Raw genomic sequence first — 12,379 nt, 5'->3', positions numbered from 1 at the left:
GTGCCCTTGCCCATGTCACTACCTCCAAGGTTGATGCCATCAAACCAAGGACCTGAAGATAACTCCACACTGTCGGGCGTATCGTATTCGTCAACCAACGCACTTGGGACCTCAATTTCCTTATCCGTGTGGACAGGTGGGAAGACCTTGCCTTGCTTGGTGTCGAATCAGACTCCCAGATGTTTCCAAGGACCGGAAGGGGTTTTTCAGACTGCTTTTGTCCAGGTTTACAACCCAACCCAAGTTCCTGAAGCAGGGAGGTTACCTGCTGGTCACCTGGAGACTTTGCCTGGATCAAACAGTTGTCCAAATATAGGTGACACCAGGATTCTCTCTTTTCTCAGTGCAGCCGCTATGAGCACCATAATCTTGGAAATGTTCTGAGGGCCAGGCCAAAGGCAGGCACGTGCAAGTGTAGGTAATGTCGATGTTCTTGCTGGATTGGAATATGAAGTTAAGCCTCAGAAAGGTCTAGGGAGGTTAAGAACTTCTCTGGTTGTATGGCCATTATCACGGAGCGCAGAGTTTTCCAGCGGAAAATATATCACTCGTAGATGTCGATTGACACTCTTGAGGTCTAGGATGGGGCGAAAGGAGCCCTCCTTCTTGGGCATGATGAAATAGATGGAATAATGCCCAGTATTTTCCTGGGGCACAGGTACTGGAATTATAGCCCTCATCCTGAAGAGACTTACCACGGTAGACTCCACTGCCTGCTTTTTGTGCTGAGAGTGGCAAGGAAATATAATGAACATGTTGCGAGGAATGCTGTGAAATTTCAGCGCATATCCTTCTCATATAACCTCCAGAGATTTCGACCCACCGTTAGTAGAAGAAGGACAATCAACCCCCTATCTCCTCGTTCCAAGGGTGGGTCAGCAAAACTTCATTGGGGGTTTCGGGATGAACCTGAACCCGAACTTGCCCCTCTCTTGGGCTGTCGACTCCGAAAGGATTGAGACCTCTCAAAGTACCAAGATCTCTGAAATGTCGAGTTTCTGTAGGGCCAAAAGCATTGGGAGCCCCTGGATCGACTCCTCATGAGCGAGGGGCACTATAACTGCTTTCTCTTATCTTCTGTTGGCTGGGGCACTAGAGATTCACCTCCATTTACTGGCCAGCTTTTCCAATTCACTTCCAAAGAGGAGTGATCCCTTAAAGGGCATCTTTGTGAGGTTTACCTTAGAGGTTGCATCTGCTGACCAATTCCTCAGCATAGCTGTCTTCTGGCCACTACCACTAAGGCCACTCCTCTGGTCAAGGTACAGACTAGGTCAGAGCCCGCGTCAGCTAAAACGGTGGCAGCGGGTTCCATAACCTCTGTGGAATTTGCTCCCAAGTCATCCACCTCCCAAGAGAGGAGCAGGCATGAATGAGCTACCAGGGCACAACAAGAAGCAATCTGTAAGGTCATTGCTATTGCGTCAAAGGCTTGCTTAAGGATGGACTCCATCCGCCTATCATGCGTATCCTTAAAGACTGCTCCTCCCTCCATTGGGATAGTTGTTCACTTCAAGATGGCGCAGACCAGCGCATCCACTTTAGGGAAATATAGATGTTCTCTCGCCACCGGATCCAGTGGGTATAGAGCTTCTAATGCTCGTCCACCTTTAAAACTTGCTTCAGGGCATCCCATTCCAGGTCAATCAACTTGTGGTTGGCTTCCAGCACTGGAAAATAGCAAGAGGCTTTCCATAGAGAAACCAGAATGGGATTCTTATTTGGTTCCATCATACAGTCCGCCCCAGGAACTCCCAGCATCTTCAGGGTCTTGTTAACCAGGGCCGGCAATTCATCTCTATGGAAAAAACATAATACGGTCAGATATGGTTCTAAACCCGGTGGGATTTCCCCATCTTCCAAGGAATCTGGATCCCCATCTTCATCCGTGCTGTCCGGGTCCCTGCCAGGGATACCCTTGGTGAAGCGAGGCATGTCTCAAGGTCTGCTGATATGGCTCGGAGAGGAAGGCCTTACTAGCTGGGGTTCCATCTGGACAGGGGCAAGTGAAGCAGGCTGTACCTGTATGAAGGCTTGAAGGCCTTGAAAAAATTCCACCTAAGAGAAGGCAGCTAGGTCCATGTCTAGCCCAGGAAGTACTGGGGAAGGTACCAGTGGATTTCCCTCTCCCATGGAAGACACAGTCATGGGATTACTCAGATACAGGATACTTCCAGTTAAGGTTGTGGCTTACCCATCCTCTGATTGGGAGGAGCCGGGCTTAGGAAAGTCTGGGGAGGCCATCTCTCCATGGGCCTCCTCACAGTGCTTTCATAAGTAAGAATCCAGGTCAGACTATGTAGCCCTAATATAACAAGCAGTGCAACAGGAATGGTGCTTATGTTTCTTTGCTGCCAGAGCCATTAGGGATGGTAAGTGTGTGTTCAGCCGGCTTGCACTTAAAACTTTTGTGTTCACAGATTTCGGGCGCCTATGCATGTCACAGCTTTAGGCACATGCACAGCCCGTGCACCTGGTTTTACCTATATTCTGAGCCTAGCGAGTTGTGTGCATACGTACGTGTTTGATGTTGTGCACGGTTATGAACACAGAGCGTGCACAGAGCTGACACGCACCGCACGAACCGACACTCTATGGTGGGCAATACAAGACGCACAAGATGGTGCCACAGCGGCCCCCCATGCAGTATGCCCACTGAATCTAAAGTGGGGCCTAGCCGACTGGAAGACCGCTTAACCCACTCGGAAGCCCACTTCCCCTTCCCCCAATAGGATCAGGAATGATGCCGGTACAGTGCGCCGAGCAAGGAGACCGGAGGAAGTCTTACTGAAACCCCTCCACTCTGAATCGGGAGGAATCCTCTTCTCTCTTTTTTTTTTTTACTTACTTCTTACTTGGGCTCAGCACTTACCAGCTGAGTACAGAAATGGTCTCAGATTGCGGGGGGAGAGGGCTTTGGCCATCACAACTGCACTCGGCTTCCTGCACCCACTGCCTTTCAGCTGCTTCAGCAGCAAAGTCCATGCCGAGAACCGGCTACCAGACCAAGGCACACCTCTGAGGGATATCAGAAATCACCTCAGGAAATCTCAACTGGGGGAAGGACCTTCAAGTATCACCGCAGTACAGCGGAGCTCAAACCTTCTCCAATTTAAAAGTAGATTTTCTTCTTCTAAAGGGTACAACAATCCCTATACAGAAAGCAAGACCACATCTGCTAAGAGATGGAGAGATACTGAAGGACTGAGATCACTGCAGGGATGTATCTAGGGTGACGTCAGCTTTGAAACCTGACTCAGTCTCCATCTGCTAGCACAGGAGCATATAACCTATTGGTCCTGAGTCCATCTGGCTACACGCTAGGAAATGGTAAATAGTAAATATGTGGTAAAACCTCTGCATGCTATTTACAGCATATGCAGTGCTTTCTATTCTCTCAGCACTTCCTCTTCTAGAGAAAGTGTATAAAATGGAGGTTGTTAATATGCAGTCAGTAAATAGCACATGAATTACTGATCAAAGGCTTGCGTGTGCCAAAACAGAGATACGCGCATGACTTGGACCTGCACGCACACGCAGATATTAAAACAACTGAGGCCACGTGCGCATCTCCTGGTACATGCAAAAAAATGTTTTCTGAAAAGGAGTGGGATGTGGGCTTGGTCTGGGCAGGGCACAGGTAGGACGGGATTGCACCATGAAGTCAGTGTGTAAGAAGTTACGCGCACAAGCACATGCTGGGGTCCCATATCACAGAACTTTCTGCTATGGATGGCATGTAAGTCGGTGTAACAAAAAAACCTAGGCTAGACAGAGGGATTTTAAGGCTTGGGGCGAATAGGGTAAAAGGAAGGCAAGTTAGCTAGGGGTTTAGGAAGTCCTCTCCTTTACTGGGGTGAACTGGGAGCGAACTGGGAAAAAGGCCTAATGCGTCGCCACGCATATCTACTAAGATTCTCCCCACTTATGGGCTCGAGATGGCGAATTTGTATGCACATGTGGGGTGGCAATATAAACTCCTGCGTGCATGTATGCAAGGATAGCCGATTGTATAACCATGCGAGCATATACAACGCTTATATTATAAAAAACGGTGCTTTTACATGCATGCGAAGGCAAAAGCACACACATGCATGCTGTGCACAGGCTTAATTTTACTTCTTAGTGTACATGATAACTTTATATAATTATTTAGTTCAATTTTTAAGTTGCTTATTCTGAAACATGGTTCTGGCAATATACAATATTTAAGCATTTAAAAATACTCATTTTGCATTCATTTGCATCTCATTTTATGAATTATCATGTACTAGATAATTAAAGTTATAGATTGCGCAATTAAAGCGTTAATAGACACCTTAGTGTCTACAGGGTAATTTTCAAAAGAAATGTAAATGCAACATGCATGAAATTTTCAAAACCCCATTTACCCCATGTTAAGTCCATTTAATGCAGGTAAAACTAATGACAATTCAATAGCATATATTGTAGCAATATATGAGTTTTTAAAAATTGCTACAATTGTATGTTACATTTTCCTTTGAAAATTGCTCTGTATAGGGTAAAAATTAAAACGCCGGCGCACGCCAATACCGGGAGATATGCACATGGCCGGGCCATGTGCGTATCTTCCGGTACGCGCGGAAGAGCCGGTAAAGTAAAAAGGGGCGAGCCAGGGGTGGGGTCTGGGCGGGCCGGGACAGTGCCATTAAGCGCTGTCCTGCTGAAGTATGTGCCACAGCCGGCTGCCCACGAAACATACTATTGCTTGGGAGAGCAGGCAAGTTTAAAAACAAAAAAATAAAGTAAGATAGAGGGGTTTTAGGGGTTGGGACGGAGAGGGGAAAAGGGAGGCATGGTAGGTAGGGGGTTAAGGAAGTTTCCTCCCAGTCTGCTCCTTTATTGGAGTGGACTGGGAGGGAACTGGGGAAAGGCCTTATAGCATCACTGCACGATTTTTACAAAATTCCCCTCCCTTGCGCGCATGAGTCGGCACCCGCGTGCACATTCGTGCCAATATAAAAACAGGCGCGCATATACGCATGGGTGGTGGATTTTATAATATGCGTGTGTTGGCACGTGCATGTTATAAAATTAGCACTTCCATTCGTGCGCGCGCTGGGAAACGCACACACATGGACACCTGTGCGGTTGTTTTAAAATTTACGTTTATGACTTTAGCAGTTATGATGCATTGTGCATGCTAAATGTGTTTAGCTTGTATACTGTTTGCAACCTTCTCATTAATGAGAGTATACTTCTGTTTTGACATTACTGAGATATAAGAGAAACACAAATACTTATTCTTTTTTTCGTTGTATCCCTTAATAAAATCATTATTTTTTATGTTTAAACTAAAATTACAATTATTATAGCCAAATACCACTATTAGAATGAGGGAAAATATTTTTCCCATTTATTTAATTTAGATGTCAACAATTTTCTTATGCTATATGTGAGCCATGTATAAATGTAAGAGCTAAAATCCACAGAAATATTGATATCCAAAACTGGTTTGCCCCATTTTACTCTGGATGTATTTCAGTAATCCTGTGAAGGTAACTATATTAAATGAATAAATAAGATATACCTTGTATAATAGATCATAGGAACATGTTACAGCCTCCTTGATTTTAATTAGGGCTTTTTCTGGACTAAGCATCTGAAAATTTGGAGTTCGTGTACTTTGTTCTCGACTTTCACTATATTGAGATGCTCTGCCATCATCAATCATTCTCAGAAAATCAAAATAAGAAAGTTTATTGTCATGGATTTTGATTCCAAGCCTAAAGAAACATATAAATGTACAAAGACAAAAATATGTTTTTAATTCATATGAACTTAGGAAACCAAATACACTTTTTCATAAACCATTTCTTTGTAACAGACCATAAAATTATAAAGTATAGCTTTTAAAAATATTCAGTTGACATTTTTTTCATATCAATAATGGACAACATAAAATACATTTCTTTTATTTATATATTTATTTTTATATCAACAAGTTCCTATAATTTAAATTTAGAAAAAGAGAAGTCCAGAAAGCAGAAAAGTTATCGGGATAAAATTATCCAGGTGACTGTATCTGAATATTCCCTGGGACTTATCAGGATAAGTCTGCCATTGAATATACCTAGATAAAGTTATCAGGATAACATTAGGACAGACTTTCACTGCTACCAGACTAGTCTGTTTCTATACCTAGCCAGTGCTGAATATCAGTGCTGACTGGAGAAGGTTTTGCTGCACCCCAGGAACGCCTTCAGATCCACTCTTTTTAGGGAGCTAAATTTTGTGCAGGAAACATTTGCCCAGAAAAAATTTACCTGCTGAGCAGGTGCAAGCACTGTATCAGTTAGTCTTATCTATATACTTCTACAAACATCCCAGCCTATCAGAGATTGTATCCATAATTGAATCTGTAATGATGAGATCTTTTCTAGCCATGTATTAAGAATCCATCTAACCACAATTGAACTGGATTGAAAAAAAAATGTTTATCTTGAAGTCCATTAAGTTGCATTATAAAGCTGAGAAATGCACAGTAAGGCTTTAAAAAGGAGGAGAACAAAGGAACAAGGAAGGCCTCTAATATCAGGATCCTCTTGCTGTAATTGAACACGCTCCTTGACCGCACAAGACTGCTGCCTTCCTGCTGAAACAAAGAACTTCTGACCATTCATCCTGCATTCCTACTTCAAGCCCTGCTGGACTAGGACTGATCTCTACAGATGCTGATCTCAGAGAAAAAGAAGAGACCCTGAAGTATGAAAGATAAGTTTAATCTATCACAAGGATTAGTAAAACTGCAATATCTCTGATTTGTACAAGACTTTAGTTATGTGATTGAAGTGTCTATTTTCTTGTTATAAAGGCTCATTATCTTTTCTATCTCTTTAGTCCATAGTAATAAGGATTATTAGACAAGTGCACTAAGGGTATGAGAGTTAACACATATTAACATGTATTAACCTATGCTAAAACATTTTTAATAGGCACTGGTGCCATCTTGTGCTCCTACCATGTGACAGGGGCCGACCAATGGCACCGGTAGCCCCTGTGACATAGTAAGGGCAAAGGCTATCGGTGCCATTTTGAATACCGGCAGCCGACGGCTCGAGTGCAGGAGATTGCTCCAGGACCCCCGCTGGACCACCAGGGACTTTTGGCAAGTCAGGAGGGGTCAGGAGGGTGGGAGTTTTATTCATTAATGATACATTGCATTCATGGGGGTTCGCCATACATTTTGGGAACCCAACAAATTGTTGCAGTTTGATGCTGCTGGAGAAGATAGTGGACCCTTGGGCCGGCCTACCTAGGGAGACAGGGTAGGCTGGGGGCGGAGCCACAAGCTGGAAGGGTTCACCCAGGAACCAGGGACCCCCGGGAGGAGCCCGTAGGGTCCCGGGTCCTCGGGACTGGAAGCTGATTACAGAATGTCCAGAGGCTGAGGTGGGCATAGGCCGGGACCAGAGCAAGCAGAAAGAATAGGAAGTCCAAGGTACCCGGAAGGCAGGGGACTGGCTGCACAGGACCGAGGGCCGGCTGAAGGCAGGGCAGCGGGCGGCTGCGGAGTCTGTAGCAACCGGGGTCAGAGGCAGGCAGTGGGTGAAGCAGGGTCAGAAGCAAACCGGAGTCAGAGGCTGGCTGCAGGCTGAAGCGGAGTCGGAAGCAGACCGGAGTCAGGGGCTGGCTGCAGGCTGAAGCGGAGTCAGAAGCAAACCGGACTCAGTGGCAGGCAGCGAGCTGAAGTGGAGTCAGAAGCAAACCGGAGTCAGAGGCAGGCAGCGAGCTGAAGCGGAATCAGAAGCAAACCGGAGTCAGAGGCAGGCAGCGGAGCGAAAGCCGGAGTCAGAGCAAACCGAGTCAGAAGCAGGCAACTTGGAGATCAACTGGAACGCAACTGGCAGCAACTAAGAAGTTGTGAACCTCGTTGCAAGGCGTTGAGACGTCTGAACGCCAGTTATATCGGGAATTGGGCGTGATGTCAGCAGCGCGCGGTGGGGCCGGGCTTCCGGGAGCTGGACGCTCAAGAGGGACGCCTCGCGCGCGCAGGACCGAAGGGAAGTCCCCTCCTTCCGTAATGGCGGCCGCCACGTGGAGTGAGAGAAGCCCCCGGGGTCCGGAGCGGGCGGAATGCGGTGATCACTGAAGCGGAGGTAGGCGGGCCTGAGCCCTAACAGAAGGGAAGAGGTTGGGACCAACAAAGCACAAATGCAAAGAATAGGGACCTATAAGTTGCAGATTTGTGTTCAAATGAATGCACATCCCTAAAACATTTAGATCCCATAACATCACAGATAGCTTGATGGGAGAATTCACTTGAAGCAAGCTCACATTAATGTAACAACTATAGGTTAGGTATACAGAAAGCGAAGTTGCTTACCTGTAACAAGTGTACTCTGTGGATAGCAACAAATTAGCCATACAAATGGGTGACATCACTGTTGGTGCTGATGCAGAAAAATTTCACCTTCCCCAGCTCAGAAAGAAGTCTTTCTGAGCGAGTGTGTTATGCCCGATGGTCGCAGATGGGCTGCAACTGCATGTACTTACTTCCTGCACTGCTCTCCTGCCCTCCTCGGGGGCTGCTCACAGCTCACGCCAGCTTTCCACCGCCGTGTTCCCAGGGTCTCCTCAGGGCGGGTCCTGGACGGCCGTCGCCACTCTCCTCAACTTTGGGCTTTCCTAGGTGTGCGCGCGGTGCCACCGGGCTCTCCTTTGAAGCCTCATCATTGGGAACCTCGGGGGCATCTCCGGTTGATGACATCATCAGACCGGTGTATTTAAACTCCTTCGCCCTCAGCTAGTTGACTTGCAACAAGTTCCGTACATCTTCGACTACTGCCTACGTGTTACTGAGACTCGCTTTTGCCTTGGACCCTGTCCTGGTACCTGCTCCTCGGGGGCCAGTGCACACATTTCCTCGCTCTTTGGGGCGGTACTTTACGTCATCACCAGAGGCTCAGCTCGGGCTTCCCTTCCTGTGGGTTGGCCTAGTGGTGTTACAATCAGCATCCTACACTGTGCAGCTCCTCCTCTCTAGGGTTGCCCTCCGGAGTACCTCCTGATTGGTCAAGCCTCACGTCCCCTGCTCTGTGGTCCTGTCTGGCAACTCCTCCCTCGGGGGGTCCTGCCTAGGTATTGCCTCCAGCCTATTCCCTGCGAGGCCCTCTCCTGGTACTACTGCGAGACCCTCTCCATTGCCTCGCCAGAGCTCTCCGCTGTCTCTGACCTCGACTCCCAATGTGGCAGACCTGTGGGGGTCCTTCCCACAGGTAGTAACAACTTGCATCTTGGACCAGGGGTCCACATACCCACAAATCATAACAGATTGCCATGGACCCATCAGAGGTCTTGGCCCTCCAGGCCATCCCTGGCCTGGCCGCAAAGGATCAGCGGACAGCAAAAGTTCTTAAAGTCTCTGGCCGCCACCATAGACCACCTGAGCTCTCATCTAGATGTTACTGTGACTGCCACTACCATGTCTATCAAGCTCAATACCTCTGTCTATACGTCAGCCCCTCGGCTGACTGTGCCCTTGCTGGCACCACTGCGCTTTTCTGGAAACCCTCTCCTGTGCCAGGGGTTCTTGAACCAATGCAATATGCATTTCTGTCTACAACCTGCTTACTTCCCAGATGTGATCACCAGAGACCACATACATCCTGGCCCTTCTGGATGGTAAGGCCTTGGCCTGGGTGTCCACCTCTCAGGGAGCGAGCAGACCCGGTCCTCCGGGACCTTTCCAGGGTTCCTGGCCCTGTTTCGGTCAATCTTTGAAGACCCTGGACGATGACTGTGTCCGGTTCATTCCCTTCTGCATCTTCAACAAGGCTCTCGCCCTTTAACGGATTACATCATTGAATTTTGTACCCTTGCGTCGGAATTATATTGGAATGCCAACTGCTTACATTCTATATTCCTCGAGGGGCTAAGTCCTCGGATTAAGGATGAGCTGGCAGCCCACGAATTGCCCTCCTCCTTGGATTCTCTGATTGACCTTACTGGGCACATCGACCGCGAATAACAATAGAATGCTCTCTGGAGTCCAGAACATCCCGGAAGGCTGCACCAGGCCCATCCTGAGTCAGATGTTCGACCTCTCCTAGACCGAACCCACCGCAGAATCCAGTGGAGGAGGAACCCATGCAGATGGGTAGTAGAAGTAGGCTCTCACCTGAAGAATGTCGAAGTCAACAGCAGTCTGGCCTCTGCTTGTACTGTGGCCAGCGGGCCTTGCTATTGTTTCATGTCGGTCTGTCCAGGAACTTCCGGGCCTAGGATCTGATGGAGGACTTCTCCTAGGCCTAACTTCACCATCTCCTCCACTGACAGTTCCCATATCAATAAAGACAGACAATCGAGTTCCACACCTTGGCACTGGTGGACTCCGAGGCCGGTGGGATCTTCATTTCTAAAGCAGCTCACGGTACATCTAATGGATCCTTACTCTCCGGTCTCTCCGGTACTCCGTACTCTCTTCTTTCCTCGATTCATGGGGAACCTCTTCCTGGTGAAGTTACCCACACCACAGCTCCCAATCCAACTGCGCACCGGAACCTTGCATGTGGAGACCATCTCGTTCCACATCTTAGACAAGGCCATCCATCTGTAGTATTGGGGACTACCCTGGCTTCAGCAGCACACCCCACACTTTGACTAGGCCACCCTGCAGCTCTCTTGTTGGGGCTCTGCTTGTCTTAAGAATTGTCTGGAACCCATTTTGCCATTGCCTTACATGGCAACAACAACTGCTCTTTCCGGCCTTCCGCTGCAATACATCCTTCTCCGATGTGTTCTCTAAGAAGGCTGAGGATACCTTACCTCCACATCGCTCATATGACTGCGCGATCAACTTACTACCTAATATGGAGCCCCCACAGGGCAGAATCTATCTTCTCACAGATAGAGACCCAAGCCATTCAGAATATATTTGAGAAAACATGGCCAAGGGATTCATTTGGCCCTCCAAGTCCCCTGCAGATGCAGGGTTTTTCTTCTTATGAAATAACCCGCAAGGATCGGTACCCCGCTGCCACTTATCTCTGAGCTCTTCAACAGACTTCAAGAGCAAAGATCTTCTCAAAGTTAGATCTCCATGGGGCCTATAACTTGGTCCGGATCCGCGAGGGCGATGAGTGGAAAACCACCTTTACACCCGTGACAGACATTTCGAATACCTCATAATGACGTTTGGGTTGTGCAAGGCACCTGCGGTAATTTCAAAACTTGATGAACGAGATTTTCAGAGATTTGCTATATTCAGTGTGTAGTCGTATATCTTGATGATATACTAGTTTTTTCACAAGACCTCGAAAGCCATCGCTGGGACGTTTCTCGAGTTCTACAGCGGCTGCGGAGAATCAACTATTCACTAAGCTTGAAAAGTGTTCATTCAAACAGGAGACATTCTCTTTCCTGGGCTATGTGATATCTAGCCAGGGGTTTTTGTAATGGATTCTCATAAATTGAAGAGCATCTGTGATTGGCCTCAACCTACAGGCCTCAAGGCCCCTCCAGAGATTCCTTGGCTTTGCCAGTTACTATCACTCTTTTATCCACCATTATTCCACTTTGACTGCACCACTCACAGCCATGACTCGTAAGGGGGCCAATCCCTCTCAATGGACACCCGAAGCTATGATGGCTTTTCAGGATCTCAAGGCCGCCTTCCTTAAGGAACCCTGTCTCCATCATCCGGATCCTAAGCGCCCGTTTGTGGTTGAAGTCGATGCCTCTGACGTCGGCGTTGGAGCCGTATTAAGTCAGTACTCCACTACTCATACACTGCATACCTGTTCTTTCTTTTCTCAATGATTTTCACCAGCAGAATACAATCACACCATTGGGGATAAAGAACTGCTGGCCATCAAGTTGGCTTTTAAGGAATGGTGACCCTGGCTTGAAGGGGGACAATTTCTAAGCGGGGAAATGGGCGTCGGGTCTGAAAAATTGATGGACCCCGCAGCATCGCACAAACCCACATCGCTGAGGTACAACCCATTAAAGAATCAGAAGGGGAGTGGCTGGATCAGGAGAGTTTTGAACTGATGTCTCTGAAGCAGCAGTGTTGCGAAACGCGCGCGTCGGACGATTAACCCCGACAGCCACAGAAGGGAAGTTCATTTGTTTTAAATATAAACGCTTAAAAAAACAAAAAATAATTCTTTTGAACATTGAAAACTAATATATTGGATGCTAGCTGATTCGGAGCAATGATAAAAGTGACCCAATTGAAGTGCATGAAATACAAGTTTTAACTTGTGAGCACTATGGGTGGTATGATGTCCTTAAATTTACAGTCTAAATACATATAAGCATTGTTTACATACAGCTTTATAAATTGAAAAAATCTTTCAGTACCACATTTCTATTTAGATTGTGCTAATCGTGGGGATCATATAGTAAAAAGAAT

The 12,379-nt window shown here is 47.2% G+C and overlaps 1 protein-coding gene across 1 annotated transcript in view; it reads right to left on the bottom strand.

The window, feature by feature from the left end:
- EFCAB6 (EF-hand calcium binding domain 6) overlaps positions 1–12,379 on the bottom strand; it is a 958,412-nt gene that overhangs the window by 305,169 nt on the left and 640,864 nt on the right. The window contains exon 17 of the mRNA XM_029597490.1: positions 5,552–5,747. Coding sequence (XP_029453350.1) covers positions 5,552–5,747 — 196 coding nt within the window. The remainder of the gene's footprint in view (positions 1–5,551; positions 5,748–12,379) is intronic.

The sequence above is a fragment of the Rhinatrema bivittatum genome, chromosome 4, assembly GCF_901001135.1.
Source record: "Rhinatrema bivittatum chromosome 4, aRhiBiv1.1, whole genome shotgun sequence".
NCBI classification, from domain to species: domain Eukaryota; kingdom Metazoa; phylum Chordata; class Amphibia; order Gymnophiona; family Rhinatrematidae; genus Rhinatrema; species Rhinatrema bivittatum.
The sequence above is the reverse complement of the archived record's forward strand: the minus strand, read 5'-3'. Positions and strand labels throughout refer to the sequence as shown.